This window comes from Coturnix japonica, chromosome 1, assembly GCF_054131305.1.
Source record: "Coturnix japonica strain WE chromosome 1, WE-NBRP24, whole genome shotgun sequence".
Lineage (NCBI taxonomy): Eukaryota > Metazoa > Chordata > Aves > Galliformes > Phasianidae > Coturnix > Coturnix japonica.
The window spans coordinates 177,212,356-177,234,229 of NC_140663.1; the positions used below are offsets into that span (position 1 = coordinate 177,212,356).

Sequence of the window (21,874 nt, forward strand, 5' to 3'; positions counted from 1 at the left end):
GGGTCAATGGGGTCAATGGGGCGGGTATATGGTGTGGGGTGGGATGGGGCTGCAGCGCCCCCAGCAGCTGGGAGGTCTTGGACGTCTGACCGCTCTTACGGTAAATGCCATCGGAGGTAAGGCCTGGGGTATATGGGGTATATGGGGTGTATGGGGTCAGTGGGGTGTATGGGGTCAATGGGGTATATGGGGTCAATGGGGTGAATGGGGTCAATGGGATCAATGGGGTCAATGGGGTATATGGGGTCAATGGGGTCAATGGGGTCAATGGGATCAATGGAGTCAATGGGGTCAATGGGATCAATGGGATCAATGGGGTATATGGGGTCAATGGGGTCAATGGAGTATATGGGGTATATGGGGTCAATGGGATCAATGGGGTCAATGGGGTCAATGGGATCAATGGGGTATATGGGGTATATGGGGTATATGGGTTGTATGGGGTATGTGGGGTATATGGGGTATGTGGGGTATATGGGGTATATGGGGTATATGGGGTATATGGGGTATATGGGGTATATGGGGTGTATGGGGTATATGGGGTATATGGGGTATATGGGGTATATGGGGTATATGGGGTATATGGGGTGTATGGGGTATATGGGGTATGTGGGGTATGTGGGGTATACGGGGTATATGGGGTATATGGGGTATATGGGGTATATGGGTCAATGGGGTCAATGGGGTCAATCGGATCAATGGGGTCAATGGGATCAATGGGATCAATGGGGTCAATGGGATCAATGGGGTCAATGGGGTGAATGGGGTCAATGGGATCAATGGGGTATATGGGGTCAATGGGGTGAATGGGGTCAATGGGATCAATGGGGTCAATGGGGTCAATGGGATCAATGGGGTCAATGGGGTATATGGGGTATATGGGGTATATGGGGTATATGGGGTCAATGGGGTCAGTGGGATCAATGGGGTCAATGGGATCAATGGGGTATATGGGGTCAATGGGGTCAATGGGATCAATGGGGTCAATGGGATCAATGGGATCAATGGGGTATATGGGGTCAATGGGGTCAGTGGGATCAATGGGGTCAATGGGATCAATGGGGTATATGGGGTCAGTGGGATCAATGGGATCAATGGGGTCAATGGGGTCAATGGGATCAATGGGGTCAATAGGGTCAATGGGGTCAATGGGGTCAATGGGGTCAATGGGATCAATGGGGTCAATGGGGTCAATGGGGTATATGGGGTCAATGGGGTCAATGGGGTATATGGGGTATATGGGGTCAATGGGGTATATGGGGTCAATGGGGTCAATGGGGTATATGGGGTCAATGGGATCAATGGGGTCAATGGGGTCAATGGGGTCAATGGGATCAATGGGATCAATGGGGTCAATGGGGTATATGGGGTCAATGGGGTCAATGGGGTATATGGGGTCAATGGGGTCAATGGGGTCAATGGGATCAATGGGATCAATGGGGTCAATGGGGTATATGGGGTCAATGGGGTCAATGGGGTATATGGGGTCAATGGGGTATATGGGGTATATGGGGTCAATGGGGTATATAGGGTCAATGGGGTATATGGGGCGGGTATATGGGGTGGGGTGGGATGGGGCTGCAGCGCCCCCAGCAGCTGGGAGGTCTTGGACGTCTGACCGCTCTTACGGTAAAGGCCATCAGAGGTGAGGCCTGGGGTGTATGGGGTATATGGGGTTATGGGGTATATGGGGTCAATGGGGTCAATGGGGTATATGGGGTATATGGGGTATATGGGGTATATGGGGTGTATGGGGTATGTGGGGTATGTGGGGTATGTGGGGTATGTGGGGTATGTGGGGTATATGGGGTATATGGGGTTTATGGGGTATATGGGGTATATGGGGTATATGGGGTCAGTGGGGTGTATGGGGTCAGTGGGGTCAATGGGGTCAGTGGGGTGTATGGGGTCAGTGGGGTCAATGGGGTATATGGGGTATATGGGGTCAATGGGGTCAATGGGGTATATGGGGTCAATGGGGTATATGGGGTCAATGGGGTATATGGGGTCAATGGGGTATATGGGGTCAATGGGGTATATGGGGTCAGTGGGGTCAATGTGGTATATGGGGTCAATGGGATCAATAGGAACAATGGGATCAATGGGGTCAATAAGATCAATGAAGTCAATGGGGTCAATGGGGTCAATGGGGTCAATGGGGCGGGTATATGGTGTGGGGTGGGATGGGGCTGCAGCGCCCCCAGCAGCTGGGAGGTCTTGGACGTCTGACCGCTCTTACGGTAAATGCCATCGGAGGTAAGGCCTGGGGTATATGGGGTATATGGGGTGTATGGGGTCAGTGGGGTGTATGGGGTCAATGGGGTATATGGGGTCAATGGGGTGAATGGGGTCAATGGGATCAATGGGGTCAATGGGGTATATGGGGTCAATGGGGTCAATGGGGTCAATGGGATCAATGGAGTCAATGGGGTCAATGGGATCAATGGGATCAATGGGGTATATGGGGTCAATGGGATCAATGGAGTATATGGGGTATATGGGGTCAATGGGATCAATGGGGTCAATGGGGTCAATGGGATCAATGGGGTATATGGGGTATATGGGGTATATGGGTTGTATGGGGTATGTGGGGTATATGGGGTATGTGGGGTATATGGGGTATATGGGGTATATGGGGTATATGGGGTATATGGGGTGTATGGGGTATATGGGGTATATGGGGTATATGGGGTATATGGGGTATATGGGGTATATGGGGTGTATGGGGTATATGGGGTATGTGGGGTATGTGGGGTATACGGGGTATATGGGGTATATGGGGTATATGGGGTATATGGGTCAATGGGGTCAATGGGGTCAATCGGATCAATGGGGTCAATGGGATCAATGGGATCAATGGGGTCAATGGGATCAATGGGGTCAATGGGGTGAATGGGGTCAATGGGATCAATGGGGTATATGGGGTCAATGGGGTGAATGGGGTCAATGGGATCAATGGGGTCAATGGGGTCAATGGGATCAATGGGGTCAATGGGGTATATGGGGTATATGGGGTATATGGGGTATATGGGGTCAATGGGGTCAGTGGGATCAATGGGGTCAATGGGATCAATGGGGTATATGGGGTCAATGGGGTCAATGGGATCAATGGGGTCAATGGGATCAATGGGATCAATGGGGTATATGGGGTCAATGGGGTCAGTGGGATCAATGGGGTCAATGGGATCAATGGGGTATATGGGGTCAGTGGGATCAATGGGATCAATGGGGTCAATGGGGTCAATGGGATCAATGGGGTCAATAGGGTCAATGGGGTCAATGGGGTCAATGGGGTCAATGGGATCAATGGGGTCAATGGGGTCAATGGGGTATATGGGGTCAATGGGGTCAATGGGGTATATGGGGTATATGGGGTCAATGGGGTATATGGGGTCAATGGGGTCAATGGGGTATATGGGGTCAATGGGATCAATGGGGTCAATGGGGTCAATGGGGTCAATGGGATCAATGGGATCAATGGGGTCAATGGGGTATATGGGGTCAATGGGGTCAATGGGGTATATGGGGTCAATGGGGTCAATGGGATCAATGGGATCAATGGGGTCAATGGGGTATATGGGGTCAATGGGGTCAATGGGGTATATGGGGTCAATGGGGTATATGGGGTATATGGGGTCAATGGGGTATATAGGGTCAATGGGGTATATGGGGTATATGGGGTCAATGGGGTATATGGGGTCAATGGGATCAATGGGATCAATGGGGTCAATGGGGTATATGGGGTCAATGGGGTCAATGGGGTATATGGGGTCAATGGGGTATATGGGGTATATGGGGTCAATGGGGTATATAGGGTCAATGGGGTATATGGGGCGGGTATATGGTGTGGGGTGGGATGGGGCTGCAGCGCCCCCAGCAGCTGGGAGGTCTTGGACGTCTGACCGCTCTTACGGTAAATGCCATCCGAGGTGAGGCCTGGGGTATATGGGGTCAATGGGGTGTATGGGGTCAATGGGGTTATGGGGTATATGGGGTATATGGGGTCAGTGGGGTGTATGGGGTATATGGGGTCAATGGGGTATGTGGGGTCAATGGGGTCAATGGGGTCAATGGGGTGTATGGGGTCAATGGGGTCAATGGGGTATATGGGGTCAATGGGGTCAGTGTGGTGTATGGGGTCAATGGGGTATATGGGGTCAATGGGGTCAATGGGGTCAGTGGGGTGTATGGGGTATATGGGGTATATGGGGTCGATGAGGTATATGTGGTATATGGGGTATATGGGGTGTATGGGGTATATGGGGTCAATGGGGTCAGTGGGGTGTATGGGGTCAGTGGGGTCAATGGGGTCAATGGGGTATATGGGGTCGATGGGGTATATGGGGTCGATGGGGTATATGGGGTCGATGGGGTATATGTGGTATATGGGGTATATGGGTCAATGGGGTCAATGGGGTCAATGGGATCAATGGAGTCAATAGGGTCAATGGGGTCAATGGGGTCAATGGGGTCAATGGGGTCAATGGGATCAATGGGGTATATGGGGTATATGGGGTATATGGGGTATGTGGGGTATATGGGGTATATGGGGTCTATGGGGTCTGTGGGGTATATGGGGTATATGGGGTATATGGGGTGTATGGGGTATATGGGGTGTATGGGGTGTATGGGGTATATGGGGTGTATGCGGTGTATGGGGTATATGGGGTGTATGGGGTGTATGGGGTATATGGGGTATATGGGGTGCATGGGGTATATGGGGTATATGGGGTATGTGGGGTATATGGGGTATATGGGGGATATGGGGTATATGGGGTGTATAGGGTATGTGGGGTATATGGGGTATATGGTGTGTATGGGGTATATGGGGTGTATGGGTTGTATGGGGTATATGGGGTGTATGCGGTGTATGGGGTATATGGGGTGTATGGGGTGTATGGGGTATATGGGGTATATGGGGTGCATGGGGTATATGGGGTATATGGGGTATGTGGGGTATATGGGGTATATGGGGTATGTGGGGTATATGGGGTCAATGGGGTATATGGGGTCAATGGGGTCAATGGGGTCAATGGGGTCAATGGGGCGGGTATATGGGGTGGGGTGGGATGGGGCTGCAGCGCCCCCAGCAGCTGGGAGGTCTTGGACATCTGACCGCTCTTACGGTAAATGCCATCCGAGGTCAGGCCTGGGGTATATGGGGTATATGGGGTATATGGGGTCAATGGGGTATATGGGGTATATGGGGTCAATGGGGTATATGGGGTATATGGGGTCAATGGGGTATATGGGGTATATGGGGTCAATGGGGTATATGGGGTCAATGGGGTCAATGGGGTGAATGGGGTCAATGGGATCAATGGGGTGTATGGGGTATATGGGGTGTATGGGGTATGTGGAGTGTATGGGGTGTATGGGATATATGGGGTGTATGGGGTATATGGGGTATATGGGGTGTATGGGGTGTATGGGGTATATGGGGTATATGGGGTGTATGGGGTGTATGGGGTGTATGGGGTATATGGGGTGTATGGGGTATATGGGGTATATGGGGTATATGGGGTGTATGGGGTGTATGGGGTGTATGGGGTGTATGGGGTATATGGGGTGTATGGGGTATATAGGTATATGGGGTATATGGGGTGTATGGGGTATGTGGGGTATATGGGGTATATGGGGTATGTGGGGTATATGGGGTATATGGGGTCAATGGGGTATATGGGGAATGTGGGGTATGTGGGGTATATGGGGTGTATGGGGTATATGGGGTATATGGGGTGTATGGGGTATATGGGGTTTGTGGGGTATATGGGGTATATGGGGTATATGGGGTATGTGGGGTATATGGGGTATATGGGGTATGTGGGGTATATGGGGTGTATATGGGGTGTATGGGGTATATGGGGTATATGGGGTGTATGGGGTATATGGGGTATGTGGGGTATATGGGGTCAATGGGGTATATGGGGTATGTGGGGTATGTGGGGTATGTGGGGTATATGGGGTATATGGGGTGTATGGGGTATATGGGGTATGTGGGGTATATGGGATCAATGGGGTCAATGGGGTATATGGGGTATATGGGGTATGTGGGGTATATGGGATCAATGGGATCAATGGGGTCAATGGGATCAATGGGGTCAATGGGGTCAATGGGGTCAATGGGGTTAATGGGATCAATGGGGTCGGATGGGTATATGGGATGGGATGGGATGGGATGGGATGGGATGGGATGGGATGGGATGGGATGGGATGGGATGGGATGGGATGGATGGGATGGGATGGGATGGGATGGGATGGGATGGGATGGGATGGATGGGATGGGATGGATGGGACATTATGGGATGGGATATTATGGGATGGGATGGGATGGATGGGATGGGATGGATGGGATGGATGGGATGGGATATTATGGGATGGGATGGGATGGATGGGATGGGATGGATGGGACATTATGGGATGGGATGGATGGGGTGGGATGGGGTAGTCGCCCAATGGAGCTCAAGGATGGCGGGGCATGGGGGTCATGAAAGCGTTGGGGCTCAAGCAGCCCAAGGAACCCCATAGAGACCCTAATAACCCCCAAACCCAACAGCACCCCTTGAGGCTCAAGGTGCCTGTTTTTCCCTATAGGGAACCCCACAGAGACCCCAAATACCCCCCAGACCCAATCCCACCCCCTTGAGGCTCAAGGTGCCTGTTTTACCCTATAGAGAATCCCAAAGAGACCCCAAATACCCCCCAAACCCAACATCACCCCCTTGAGGCGCAAGGTGCCCATTTATCCCATAGGGTACCCCAAAGTGACCCTAAATATCCCCCAAACCCAACAGCACCCCAAGACTCAAACTACCCATTATTCCCCTATAGGGAACCCCATAGAGACCCTAAATAACCCCCAAACCCAACACCACCATCTTGAGGCTCAAGGTGCCCATTTTCCCCTATGGGGAACCCCACAGAGATCCCAAATCCCCCCCATCCCCCCCATAGCACCCCCTATCCCCCCCATAGCATCCCCTATTCCCCCCATAGGACCCCCTATCCCCCCCATAGGTCCCTCTATCCCCCCAAATCCCCCCCTATCCCACCCCCTATCCCCCCTATGCCCCCATAGCACCCCTTATCCCTCCCCAAATCCCCCCTATCCCCCCTCATAGCACCCCCTATCCCCCATAGGGAACCCCAAAGTGACCCCAAATGTCCCCTATCACCCCCCATAACATACCATAGCACCCTATAGCACCCCCTATCCACCCCATAGCACTCCCTAGCACCCCCTATAGCACCCCCTATCCCCCCATATCCTCCCATAGCACCCCCTATCCCCCTATCCCCCCCCCATACCCTCCCATAGTACCCCATATCCCCCCATCCCCCCATAACACCCCTATCCCCCCCACAGCACCCTCTATTCCCCCCCATAGCATCCCCTATCCCCCCCATAGCACCCCCTATCCCCCCATAGCACCCCTATCCCCCTCCATAGCACCCCCTATCCCCCCCATAGGACCCCCTATCCCCCCACATCCCCCCCTATCCTGCCCCATAGCACCCCCTATCCCCCTATAGCACCCCCTATCCCCCCATAGCACCCCCTATCCCCCACCATAACATCCCCTATCCCCCCCATAAGACCCGCTATCCCCCCCAAATCCCCCCCTATCCCGCCCCATAGCACCCCCTATCCCCCCATAGCACCCCCTATCCCCCCATAGCACCCCATATCCCCCCATATCACCCCCTATCCCCCCCATAGCACCCCCTATCCCCCCTATCCCCCCATAGCACCCCATATCCCCCCATATCACCCCCTATCCTGCCCATAGCACCCCCTATCCCCCCTATCCCCCCATATCACCCCCTATCCCCCCCATAGCACCCCCTATCCCCCCATAGCACCCCATAGGACCCCCTATCCCCCCTATCCCCCCATAGCACCCTCTATCCCTCCCCAAATCCCCCCTACCCCCCTCATAGCACCCCCTATCCCTCATAGGGAACACCAAAGTGACCCCAAATGTCCCCTATCACCCCCCATAACATCCCATAGCACCCTATGGCACCCCCTATCCCCCCATAGCACCCCCTATCCCCCCTATCCCCCCAAATCCCCCCCTATCCCACCCCATAGCACCCCCTATCCCCCCATAGCACCCCCTATCCCCCCATAGCACCCCCTATCCCCCCATAGCACCCCCTATCCCCACATACCACCCTCATCCCCCCTATCCCCCCATAGCGCCGTGTACCGCACTGTGTGATGTAGTGGATGCATCGATCCACCAACACGGGGACGTCCCCCTCCGTCAGCTGCTGCTCCTCCAGCGTGTCCCCCCCGCTGCCCGCCGCCCCCTGGATGGCCTGCAGCCACCCCACAAAGTCCAGCCGCCGCTCCCCGTGGATGTACAGGGTCCTGGGGGCACACGGGGAGTCAGAGCCCACCCGGGGGTAACTCCAAGGGGTCCCCAAGGATCCAACAAGGGTTCCTCTAAGGTTCCCCAATGGTTCTCCAAGTGTTCCCCAAGGGTCTCCCCATGGTTCTCTAAGGGTTCCCCAAGGATCCTCCAAAGGTCCTCCAAAGGTTCCCCAAGGGTCCACCAATGGGTTCCCCAATGATCCTCTAAGGGTCTCCCCAAGGATCCTCCAAGGGTTCTCCTCTCCCCATGGATGTACAGGGTCCTGGGGGCACACAGGGAGTCAGAGCCCACCCGGGGGATCTCCAAGGGGTCCACAAGGATCCAACAAGGGTTCCTCTAAGGTTCCCCAATGGGTTCTCCAAGGATCCTCTAAGGGTTCCCCAAGGGTCTCCCAAGGGTTCCTTAAAGGTTCCTCCAAGGGTTCCCCGATGGTTCCCCAAGGATCCTCCAAGGGTTCTCCAAGGATCTCCCAAGGGTTCCCCCATGGTTCTCTAAGGGTCTCCCCATGGTTCTCTAAGGGTTCCTCTAAGGTTCCCCAAGGATCCAACAAGGGTTCCTCTAAGGTTCCCCAATGGTTCTCCAAGTGTTCCCCAAGGGTCTCCCCATGGTTCTCTAAGGGTTCCCCAAGGATCCTCCAAAGGTCCTCCAAGGGTTCCCCAAGGGTCCACCAATGGGTTCCCCAATGATCCTCTAAGGGTCTCCCCAAGGATCCTCCAAGGGTTCCCCAAGGATCCTCCAAGGGTTCTCCTCTCCCCGTGGATGTACAGGGTCCTGGGGGCACACGGGGAGTCAGAGCCCACCCGGGGGATCTCCAAGGGGTCCACAAGGATCCAACAAGGGTTCCTCTAAGGTTCCCCAATGGGTTCTCCAAGGATCCTCCAAGGGCTCCCCAAGGATCCAACAAGGGTTCCCTAATGGTTCTCCAAGGGTCTCCCCATGGTTTTCTAAGGGTTCCCGAAGGGTTCCTCAAGGATCCAACAAAGGTTCCTCTAAGGTTCCCCAAGGGTTCATCAATGGATTCCCCAAGGATCCTCCAAGGGGATCCCCCCCATGGTTCTCCAAGGGTTCCCCCACAGTTCCTAAAGGATCCAACAAGGGTTCCTCTAAGGTTCCCCAATGGTTCTCCAATGGTTCTCTAAGGGTTCCCCATGGGGTTCCCCAAGGAACCTCCAAGGGTTCTCTAAGGGTTCCCCAAGGGTCCACCAATGGGTTCCCCAAAGTCTCCCCATGGTTCTCCAAGGGTCCTCCAAGGATCCAACAAGGGTTCCTCTAAGGTTCCTCTAAGGTTCCCCAAAGGTTCCCCAAAGGTTCCCCAATGGTTCCCCATAGGTCTCCCCAAGGTCCTCCAAGGGCTCCCCAAGGATCCCCCCCATGGTCCTTCAAGGGTTCCCCATGGGTCTCTCAAGGGTTCCCCAATGGTTCCCCCATAGTTCCCCAAGGATCCACTAAGGGTTCCTCAAAGGTTCCCCCAAAGGATCCACTAAGGGTTCCTCTAAGGTTCCCCAAGGGTTCCTCAAGAGTTCACCAATGGGTTCCTCAAGGATCCAACAAGGGTTCCTCTAAGGTTCCCCAAGGGTTCCCCAATGGTTCTCCAAGGGTTCCTCAAGGGTTCACCAATGGGTTCCTCAAGGATCCTCTAAGGGTTCCCCAAGGGTCTCCCCATGGTTCTCTAATGGGTTTCCCAAGGATCCAACAAGGGTTCCTCTAAGGTTCCCCAATGGTTCCCCATGGGTCTCCCCAAGGATCCTCCAAGGGTTCTCCTCTCCCCGTGGATGTACAGGGTCCTGGGGGCACCTGGGGAGTCAGAGCCCACCCGGGGGTACATCCAAGGGGTCCCCAAGGATCCTCTAAGGTTCCCCAAGGATCCTACAAAGGTCTTCTGAGGGTTCCCAAAGGGTCTCCCCATGGTTTTCTAAGGGTTCCCCAAGGGTCCACCAATGGTTCCCCAATGGTCTTCCAAGGGTTCCCCAAGGTTCTCCAAGGGTTCCCGAAGGGTTCCTCAAGGATCCTCCAAAGATCCTCCAAGGGTTCCCCAAGGATACAACAAGGGTTCCTCTAAGGTTCCCCAATGGGTTCCCCAAGGATCTCCCAAGGGTCTCCTAAGGGTCTCCCCATAGTTCTCTAAGGGTTCCTCTAAGGTTCCCCAATGGTTCCCCATGGGTCTCCCCATGGTTCTCTAAGGGTTCCTCAAGGATCTCCCAAGGGTTCCCTAATGGTTCTCCAAGGGTCTCCCCATGGTTTTCTAAGGGTTCCCGAAGGGTTCCACAAGGATCCAACAAGGGTTCCTCTAAGGTTCCTCTAAGGTTCCCCAATGGTTCCCCATGGGTCTCGCCAAGGTCCTCCAAGGGTTCCCCAAGGATCCCCCCCATGGTCCTTCAAGGGTTCCCCATGGGTCTCCCAATGGTTTTTTAAGGGTTCCCCCATAGTTCCCCAAGGATCCACTAAGGGTTCCTCAAAGGTTCCCCCAAAGGATCCAACAAGGGTTCCTCTAAGGTTCCCCAATGGTTCCCCGAAAGGATCCAACAAGGGTTCCTCTAAGGTTCCCCAAGGGTTCCCCAAGGGTCCACCAATGGGTTCCTCAAGGATCCAACAAGGGTTCCTCTAAGGTTCCCCAATGGGTTCCCCAAGGATCTCCCAAGGGTCTCCTAAGAGTCTCCCCATAGTTCTCTAAGGGTTCCTCTAAGGTTCCCCAAGGGTTCCCCAAGGGTCTCCCCAAGGATCCTCCAAGGGTTCCCCAAGGATCCTACAAAGGTCTTCCAAGGGTTCTCCAAGGGTCTCCCCATGGTTCTCTAAGGGTTCCTGAAGGGTTCCCCAAGGATCCAACAATGGTTCCTCTAAGGTTCCCCAATGGTTCATCAATGGATTCCCCAAGGATCCTCCAAGGGGTCCCCAAGGATCCAACAAGGGTTCCTCTAAGGTTCCCTAATGGTTCCCGAAGGGTTCCTTAAAGGTTCCCCAATAATCCTCCAAGGGTTCTCAAAGGATCCAACAAGGGTCCTCCAAGGGTTGCCCAAGGGTCTCCCCATAGTTCTTTAAGGGTTCCCCAAGGGTTCCCCAATGGTTCTCCAAGGGTTCCCCAAGGATCCAACAAGGGTTCCTCTAAGGTTCCCCAAGGGTTCCCCAAGGGTCTCCCAAGGGTCTCCTAAGGGTCTCCCCATAGTTCTCTAAGGGTTCCTCTAAGGTTCCCCAATGGGTTCCCCAAAGGTTCTCCAAGGGTCTCCCCAAGGTCCTCCAAGGGCTCCCCAAGGATCTTGCAAGGGTTCTCCAAGGATCTTAAAAGGGTTCCCCAAGGGTCCAACAAGGGTTCCTCTAAGGTTCCCCAAGGGTCCTCCAAGGGTTCCCCATGGGTCTCCCCATAGTTCTCTAAGGGTTCCTCTAAGGTTCCCCAATGGTTCCCCATGGGTCTCCCCAAGGATCCTCCAAGGGTTCTCCGCTCCCCATGGATGTACAGGGTCCTGGGGGCACCCGGGAGTCAGAGCCCACCCGGGGGTACATCCAAGGGGTCCCCAAGGATCCAACAAGGGTTCCTCTAAGGTTCCTCTAAGGTTCCTCTAAGGTTCCCCAAAGGTTCCCCAAGGGTTCCCCATGGGTCTCCCCAAGGTCCTCCAAGGGCTCCCCAAGGATCCCCCCCATGGTCCTCCATGGGTCTCCCCAAGGATCTCCCAAGGGTTCCCCAATGGTTCCCCCATAGTTCCCCAAGGATCCACTAAGGGTTCCTCAAAGGTTCCCCCAAAGGATCCACTAAGGGTTCCTCAAAGGTTCCCCAAGGGTTCCCCAATGGTCTCCCAAGGGTCTCCTAAGGGTCTCCCCATGGTTCTCTAAGGGTTCCTCTAAGGTTCCCCAATGGTTCCCCAATGGTTCCCTATGGGTCTCCCCATGGTTCTCTAAGGGTTCCTCAAGGATCCTCCAAGGGTTCCCCATGGGTCTCCCCAAGGTTCTCTAAGGTTCCCCAAGGGTTCCCCAATGGTTCCCCATGGTTCCTTCCTTCCTCTGCCCCCCATATTCCTTCCTCCTGCCCCACATCTCCCCCTTTACCTCCTCCTCTCCACCAGCACCAGCACCTCGTTGTCCCCTTGGATGGCTGCAAGCAAAGCACACAGGGGGGAAAAGACCCATAAGTGGGGAATAGACCCATAAGTGGGGACAGGAGACCCATAAGTGGGGACAGGAGACCCATAAGTGAAACAGGAGACCCATAAGTGGGGGGCAGAAACCCATAAGTGGTGACAAGAGACCCATAAGTGGGGGAAAGACCCATAAGTAGGGGAAAGACCCATAAGTGGGGACAAGAGACCCATAATTGGGGAAGAGACCCATTAGTGGAGCAGGAGACCCATAAGTGGGGGGCAGAGACCCATAAGTGGGGACAAGAGACCCATAAGTGGGGACAAGAGACGCATAAGTGGGGACAGGAGACCCATAAGTGGGGACAGGAGACCCATAAGTGGGGGGAAGAGACCCATAAGTGGGGACAAGAGACCCATAGGTGGGGGAAGAGACCCATAAGTGGGGCAGGACCCATAAGTGGGGCAGGAGACCCATAAGTGAGTGGAGGAGACCCATAAGTGGGGACAAGAGACCCATAAGTAGGGAAAGAGACCCATAAGTGGGACAAGAGACCCATAAGTGGGGACAAGCGACCAATAAGTGGGGGAAGAGACCCATAAGTGGGGGAAGAGACCCATAAGTGGTGACAAGAGACCCATAAGTGGGGGAAAGACCCATAAGTGGGGGAAAGACCCATAAGTGGGGACAAGAGACCCATAATTGGGGAAGAGACCCATTAGTGGAGCAGGAGACCCATAAGTGGGGGGCAGAGACCCATAAGTGGGGACAAGAGACCCATAAGTGGGGACAAGAGACGCATAAGTGGGGACAGGAGACCCATAAGTGGGGGAAGAGACCCATAAGTGGGGACAAGCGACCAATAAGTGGGGGAAGAGACCCATAAGTGGGGGAAGAGACCCATAAGTGGGGACAAGAGACCCATAAGTCGGGAAAAGAGACCCATAAGTGGGGACAAGAGACCCATAAGTGGAGGAAGAGACCCATAAGTGGAGGAAGAGACCCATAAGAGGGGACAAGAGACCTATAAGTTGGGAAAAGAGACCCATAAGTCGGGAAAAGAGACCCATAAGTGGGGACAAGAGACCCATAAGTCGGGAAAAGAGACCCATAAGTGGGGACAAGAGACCCATAAGTGGAGGAAGAGACCCATAAGTGGAGGAAGAGACCCATAAGTGGGGACAAGAGACCTATAAGTTGGGAAAAGAGACCCATAAGTGGGGACAAGAGACCCATAAGTGGGGGAAGAGACACATAAATGGGGACAAGAGACCCATAAGTGGGGCAGGACCCACATCAGTGGGGCAGAGAAGGGGTCAGACCCACACTGGGACCCATCACCCCATAGGACCCCCATCACTTACTGAGCTCCTGCAGCTTCCTGAGCTGAACGGCCTCTTGTTCCTGCCCGTCTATGGGGCAGACCCACAGCGTGTGCCCCACAAGTGCGAACCAGGCCAACTTGGGGGGCTCCAGGTTCAGCCCCCCTTTGTAATGGAGCTTCCCCAGGCGGTCGAAGTTGTGGGTCAGGAGATGATCGGGGCACGGGGGGACCAAGGACTGTGATGTGGGGCAGGATAGAGGGTTACATGGGGCAATATGGGGCAGGATATGGGGTTATATGGGGCAGCATAGGAGACAGGATAGGGGGTTATGTGGGGCACTATGGGGCAGGATAGAGGGTTATATGGGGCACTATGGGGCAGGATAGTGGGTTATATGGGGCAATATGGGGCAGGATATGGGGTTATATGGGGCAGGATATGGGGCAGGATAGGGGGTTATGTGGGGCAGGATATGGGGCAGGATAGGGGGTTATATGGGGTACTATGGGGCAGGATAGGGGGCTATGTGGGGTAGAATATAGGGCAGGATAGGGGGTTATGTGGGGCACTATGGGGCAGGATATAGGGTTATATGGGGCACTATGGGGCAGGATATAGGGTTATATGGGGCACTATGGGGCAGGATAGGGGGTTATGTGGGGCAGGATATGGGGCAGGATATAGGGTTATATGGGGTACTATGGGGCAGGATATGGGGCTATGTGGGGCAGAATATAGGGCAGGATAGGGGGTTATGTGGGGCACTATGGGGCAGGATATAGGGTTATATGGGGCACTATGGGGCAGGATAGGGGGTTATGTGGGGCACTATGGGGCAGGATAGGGGGTTATGTGGGGCAGGATATGGGGCAGGATATAGGGTTATATGGGGCACTATGGGGCAAGATAGGGGGTTATATGGGGCAGGATATTGGGGCAGGATAGGGGGTTATGTGGGGCAGGATATGGGGCAGGATATAGGGTTATATGGGGCACTATGGGGCAGGATAGGGGGTTATATGGGGCAGGATATAGGGCAGGATAGGCGGTTATGTGGGGCAGGATATGGGGCAGGATAGGGGGTTATGTGGGGCAGGATATGGGGCAGGATAGGGGGTTATGTGGGGCACAGATATGGCGCAGGATAGGGGGTTATGTGGGGCACTATGGGGCAGGATAGGGGGTTATGTGGGGCATTAAGGGATATGGGGCAGGATGGGGGTTATGTGGGGCAGGATATGGGGCAGGATAGGGGGCAGGATAGGGGGCTACGTTGTGCAGGGTAAGGGGCAGGATAGGGGGTTATATGGGGCACTATGGGGCAGGATAGAGGGTTATGTGGGGCATTAAGGGATATGGGGCAGGATAGGGGGTTATGTGGGTTACTTATGGGTCCAGCCCCACACCTGCCCCATAGATGTGGGTCGTACCTTGGCGATGGATCGCAGCCATTGCTGGGCTTCATTGGGGTCGTTGAGGCCGAACAGGTAGAGCCGCTCCGAGTCCAGGTACAGCTCGAAGGTGAACGGCAGCCTGTGGGGCGGGATGTGGGGCAGCTATGGGGCAGCTATGGGGCAGGAGTGGGGCGGGATATGGGGCAGCTATGGGGCAGGAGTGGGGTGGGATGGGGGGCAGCTATGGGACAGCTGTGGGGCAGGAGTGGGGTGGGATATGGGGCAGGAGTGGGGGGCTATGGGGCAGCTACTGGGGGCCTATGGGGCAGCTATGGGCTTCTATGGGGCACTTCTATAGGGGCAGCTATGGGGCAGGAGTGGGGTGGGATGGGGTCAGCTATGGGGTGGGATATGGGGCAGCTATGGGGCAGGAGTGGGGCAGGATATGGGGCGGTTATGGGGGGCTATGGGGCAGCTATGGGGTCCTATGGGGCCCTTCTATAGGGGCAGCTATGGGGCAGGAGTGGGGCAGGATATGGGGCAGCTATGGGGCAGGTGTGGGGTGGGATATGGGGCAGGAGTGGGGCAGGATATGGGGCAGCTCTGGGGTTCTATGGGGCACTTCTATAGGGGCAGCTATGGGGCAGGAGTGGGGCAGGATATGGGGCGGTTATGGGGGGCTATGGGGCACTTCTATAGCCCCATAACCCCCTCATATCACCCCATATCATCCCATAGCTCCTCCATGGGGCCCATTCTATGGGTCGCTATGGGTCGCTGTGGGTCTCTATGGGTCGCTATGGGGCTGGTTTGGGGTCCTAAGGGTCAGCTCCTATTGGGGTCACCCCATTGTGCCCATAGCTTTACATAGGGGATGGTTGGGACCCCCAAGTGTGGGGCAGGTTTGGGGTCCTATGTGTCCCATCTATTGGGGTCACCCCATTGTACCCCTGCCCCATAACACCCCATATCACCCCATAACACCCCATAGCTCCTCCATGGGGCCAATTCTATGGGTCACAGTGCGTCGCTATGGGGCAGGTTTGGGTCCTATGGGTCCCTTCCTTTGGGGGTCACCCCATTGTACCCCCCCCCCCATAACCCCCTCTATGACCCCAATAACACCCCATGGGGAGGATTCTATTGGTGTCTATGGGTCGCAGTGGGTCGCTATGGGTGTCTATGGGTCGCTATGGGTCTCTATGGATCTCTATGGGTCGCTATGGGTCCCTATGGGTCTCTATGGATCTCTATGGATTTCTATGGGTCTCTATGGGTCGCTGTGGGTCTCTATGGGTCTCTATGGGTCTCTATGAGTCGCTATGGGTCTCTATGGGTCGCTGTGGGTCGCTATGGGTCTCTATGGGTCGCTGTGGGTCTCTATGGGTCTCTATGGGTCTCTATTGATCTCTATGGGTCGCTATGGGTCTCTATCGATCTCTATGGGTCCCTATGGGTCTCTATGTGTCTCTATGGGTCCCTATGGGTCACTATGGGTCTCCATGGGTCTCTATGGGTCTCTATGGGTCGCTATGGGTCTCTATGGGTCTCCATGGGTCGCTATGGGTCCCTATGGGTCCCTATGGGTCGCTATGTGTCTCTATGGGTCGCTATGTGTCTCTATGGGTCCCTATGGGTCTCTATGTGTCTCTATGGTTCTCTATGGGTCTCTATGGGTCGCAGTGGGTCGTACCCGTGGCTGTGGGGCGGGTTGTTGACCAGACACACGACGTCGTTGATCCTGATCTCCCCATTCGGGGCCGGGTGTCGTTCGCTCTCGTAGTAACTCAGCAGCCCGTCCTGTAGTGAGCACCAACGGCGGCTGAAATCTGTGGGGCACAGAGAACATGTGGGGCACGGGGAATCTATGGGGCACCCATGGGACCCATAGACACCCATAGGGACACTTAGACACTCATGGGACCCATAGGCACCCATAGACACCCATAGACACCCGTCCTGCAGCGAGACCCAGCGGCGGCTGAAATCTGTGGGGCACAGAGAATCTATGGGGCAGCTGTGGGGCCCATAGGCACGTATAGGCACCTATAGGGACCCATGGGACCCATAGGAACCCCTAGAAACACATAGGAACCCATAGACACCCATAGACACCCGTCCTGCAGAGACACCCAGTGGCAGCTGAAATCTGTGGGGCACAGGGAATCTATGGGGCACCCATGGGACCCATAGACACCCATAAGGACACATAGACACTCATGGGACCCATAGGCACCCATAGACACCCATAGACACCCATAGACACCCATAGACACCCGTCCTGCAGCCAGCACCAGCAACAGCTGAAATCTATGGGGCACAGAGAACATGTGGGGCACAGGGAATCTATGGGGCAGAGAGAATATATGGGGTAGCTGTGGGTCCCATAGGCATCTACAGGGACCCATAGACACACATAGACACCTGTCCTGTAGTGAGCACCAGCGGCGGCTGAAATCTATGGGGCAGAGAGAACATGTGGGGCACAGGGAATCTATGGGGCAGCCGTGGGACCCATAGATATCTATAGGAACCTATGGGCACCCATAGACACCCATAGACACCCATAGAAACCCGTCCTGCAGCCAGACCCAGCAGAGGCTGAAATCTATGGGGCAGAGGGAATCTATGGGGCAGCCATGGGACCCATAGGCATCTATAGACACCCATGGGGACCCATAGAATCCCATAGGGACCCATGGGACCCATAGACACCCATAGGCACCCATAGATACCCATAGACTGAAATCTATGGCTGAAATCTATGGGGCAGAGAGAATCTACAGGGCAGCTGTGGGACCCATAGGCACCCATAAGCATCCATAGATACCCATAGACACTCATGGGACCCACAGGGACCCATAGGCACCCATGGGACCCATAGGCAACCATAGGCACCCATGGGACCCATAGGGACCCATAGACACTCATGGGACCCCATAGACACCCATAGACACCCGTCCTGCAGTCAGCACCAGCAACAGCTGAAATCTATGGGGCAGAGGGAATCTATGGGGCAGCTGTGGAACCCATGGGCACCCATAGGTACCAATGAGACCCATAGACACCCATAGACACCCGTCCTGCAGTGAGCACCAGCGACGGCTGAAATCTGTGGGGCAGACAGAATCTATGGGGCACAGGGAATCTATGGGGCAGAGGGAATCTATGGGACAGCCATGGGGCCCATAGACATCTATAGGGACCCACAGACACACATAGACTCCCATAGACAGACACCCATCTTGTAGTGAGCACCAGTGGCAGCTGAAATCTATGGGGCAGAGGGAATCTATGGGGCAGCCGTGGGGCCCATAGGCACCCATAGGGACCTAAGGGACCCATAGACACCCATAGACACCCATAAGGCATCTATAGACACCCATAGACACCCATAGACACCCGTCCTGCAGCCAGACCCAGCGGTGGCTGAAATCTATGGGGCAGAGGGAATCTATGGGGCAGCCGTGGGACCCATAGTTACCCATAGACACCTATAGACACCCATGGGACCCATAGGGACCAACGGGACCCCATACGGACCCATAGACACCCATAGACACCCGTCCTGGAGTGAGCACCAGCGACAGCTGAAATCTATGGGGCAGAGGGAATCTATGGGGCACAGGGAATCTATGGGGCAGAGAGAATCTATGGGGCAGCTGTGGGACCCATACACATCTATAGGGACCCATACACGTCCATACACACCCATGGGACCCATAGACAACAATAGGGACCCATAGACACCCATAGACACCCATCCTGCAGCCACACCCAGCGGCGGCTGAAATCTATGGGGCAGAGTGAATCTATGGGGCAGCCATGGGTCCCATAGACATCTATAGGCATCTATGGGCACCCATAGACACCCAAAGCCACCCGTCCCGTAGTGAGCACCAGCGGCGGTTGAAATCTATGGGGCAGACAGAATCTATGGGGCAGCCATGGACCACTATATGTGGGGTAGAGGGTGGGTGTCCTGCCCCACATCCTGCCCCACATCCCCCCCCAGCCCCACATCTATGGGGCACCACAGTCACTCCCACCCCCCCAGCACCCCTATATGTGGGGCACAGGGTGGGTGCCCCCCCCCCCATATTGCCCTGCCCCACATCCCACCCCCCCCCCACATCCTCCTGCCCCACATCCCCCCCCAGCCCCACATCTATGGGGCACCACAGTCACTCCTACCCCCCCAGCACCCATATATGTGGGTCACAGGGTGTGTGCCCCCCTGCCCCACATCCTGCCCCACATCCTCCCCCCCCACATCTATGGAGCACCACAGTTCCCCCCCACGTCCTCCTGCCCCACATCCCCCCCCCAGCGCCCATATATGTGGGGCACAGGGTGGGAGTCCTGCCCCACATCCTGCCCCACATCCTCCCCCACACATCTATGGGGCACCACAGTCCCCCCCTCCACGTTTTCCTGCCCCACATCCCCCCCCCCCAGACCCATATATGTGGGGCACAGGGTGGGTGTCCTGCCCCACATCCTGCCCCATATCCCCCCCCAGACCCATATATGTGGGGCACAGAGTGGGTGCCACCCCCATATCCCCCTGCCCCACATCCCCCTCCCCAGCCCCCATATATGTGGGGCACAGGGTGGCTGCCCCACATCCTGCCCCACATCCTGCCCCACATCCCCCCAGCCCCACACTCACCTTCCACCCCCCTCCTGTCGCTGTGGGGTTTCCCCATTGACGGGGTCTTATAGAGGAACCCGCTGTGGGTCACAATGGGGGGCAGCACCGAGTAGGGATCCGCCATATTGACCCCAAAGTCCGGGCTGGGGGGCACTGAAATAAAGGGGGGATGTGGGGCAGAAACCCCATAAAGACCCCAACCCCATAGGAACCACATAGGGACCCCAACCCCATAGAAACCCCATAGGGACCCCAACCCCATAGGAACCCCATAGGGACCCCAGCCCCATATCCCTTCCTATAGGGCAGAAACCCCATAGGGACCCCAGCCCCATATCCCTTATTATGGGATAGAAAACCCTATAGGGACCCCAGCCCCATATCCCATCCTATAGGGCAGAAACCCCCATAGGGACCCCAGCCCCATGTCCCCTATTATGGGATAGAAAATCCCATAGGGATCCCAACCCCATAGGAACCCCATGGGGACCGCAACCCCATATCCCTTATTATGGGATAGAAACCCCATAGGGACCCCAACCCCATAGGAACCCCATAGGGACCCCAGCCCCATATCCCTTCCTATAGGGCAGAAACCCCATAGGGACCCCAGCCCCATATCCCATATTATGGGGCAGAAACCCCATAGGGACCCAAACCCCATATCCATCCTATAGGGCAACAAAACCCCATAGGGACCCCAACCCCATAGGAACCCCATAGGGACCCCAACACCATATCCCTTATTATGGGGCAGAAACCCCATAGGGACCCCAACACCATATCCCCTATTATGGGATAGAAAATCCCATAGGGACCCCAGCCCCATAGGAACCCCATAGGGACCCCAGCCCCATATCCCTTATTATGGGGCAGAAACCCCATAGGGACCCAAACCCCGTATCCCTTATTATGGGATAGAAACCCCATAGGGACCCTAACCCCATAGGAACCCCATAAGGACCCCAGTCCCGTATCCCTTCCTATAGGGCAGAAACCCCATAGGGACCCCAGCCCCATATCACTTCGTATAGGGCAGAAAACCCATAGGAATCCCAACCCCATAGGAATCCCATAGGGACCCCAGCCCCATATCCCTTATTATGGGGGAGAAACCCCATAGGGACTCAAACCCCATATCGCTTATTATGGGATAGAAAACCCCATAGAGTCCCCAGCCCCATATCCAACCCTATAGGGCTGAAACCACATAGAGACCCCAACCCCATATCCCATTCTATAGGGCAGAAACCCTCATAGGGACCCCAACCCCATATCCCCTATTATGGGATAGAAAACCCCATAGGGACCCCAACCCCATTGGAACCCCATAGGGACCCCAGCCCCATATCCCTTATTATGGGATAGAAAACCCTATAGGAACCCCAGCCCCATATCCCATTTTATAGGGCATAAACCCCATAGTGACCCCAACCCGATAGGAACCCCATAGGGACCCCAGCCCCATATCCCTTATTATGGGATTGAAACCCCATAAGGACCCCAGCCCCATATCCAACCCTATAGGGCAGAAACCCCATAGGGACCCCAACCCCATATCCCATCCTATAGGGCAGAAACCCCATAGGGACCCCAGCCCCATATCCCTTATTATGGGGAAGAAACCCCATAGGGACCCCAACCCCATATCCCACCCTATAGGGCAACAAAACCCCATAGGGACCCCAACCCCATAGGAACCCCATAGGGACCCCAACCCCATATCCCACCCTATAGGGCAACAAAACCCCATAGGGACCCCAACCCCATAGGAACCCCATAGGGACCCCAACACCATATCCCTTATTATGGGATTGAAACCCCATAAGGACCCCAACCCCATATCCAATCCTATAGGGCAGAAACCCCATAGGGACCCCAACCCCATATCCCCTATTATGGGATAGAAAACCCCATATTGACCTCAACCCCATAGGAACCCCATAGGGACCCCAGCCCCATATCCCTTATTATGGGGCAGAAACCCCATAGGGACCCAAACCCCGTATCCCTTATTATGGGATAGAAACCCCATAGGGACCCCAACCCCATAGG

The 21,874-nt window shown here is 55.2% G+C and overlaps 1 protein-coding gene across 1 annotated transcript in view; it reads right to left on the reverse strand.

Moving 5' to 3' along the window:
- The window catches only part of LOC107307205 (arf-GAP with Rho-GAP domain, ANK repeat and PH domain-containing protein 1-like), a 103,691-nt gene that overhangs the window by 12,126 nt on the left and 69,691 nt on the right, over positions 1 to 21,874 (reverse strand). Inside the window, exons 16-22 of the mRNA XM_085541624.1 lie at positions 19,838 to 19,972; positions 17,119 to 17,153; positions 16,859 to 16,959; positions 15,202 to 15,304; positions 13,811 to 14,006; positions 12,417 to 12,462; positions 8,214 to 8,377 (exon numbers count right to left, since the gene is read on the reverse strand). Coding sequence (XP_085397750.1) covers positions 8,214 to 8,377; positions 12,417 to 12,462; positions 13,811 to 14,006; positions 15,202 to 15,304; positions 16,859 to 16,959; positions 17,119 to 17,153; positions 19,838 to 19,972 — 780 coding nt within the window. The remainder of the gene's footprint in view (positions 1 to 8,213; positions 8,378 to 12,416; positions 12,463 to 13,810; positions 14,007 to 15,201; positions 15,305 to 16,858; positions 16,960 to 17,118; positions 17,154 to 19,837; positions 19,973 to 21,874) is intronic.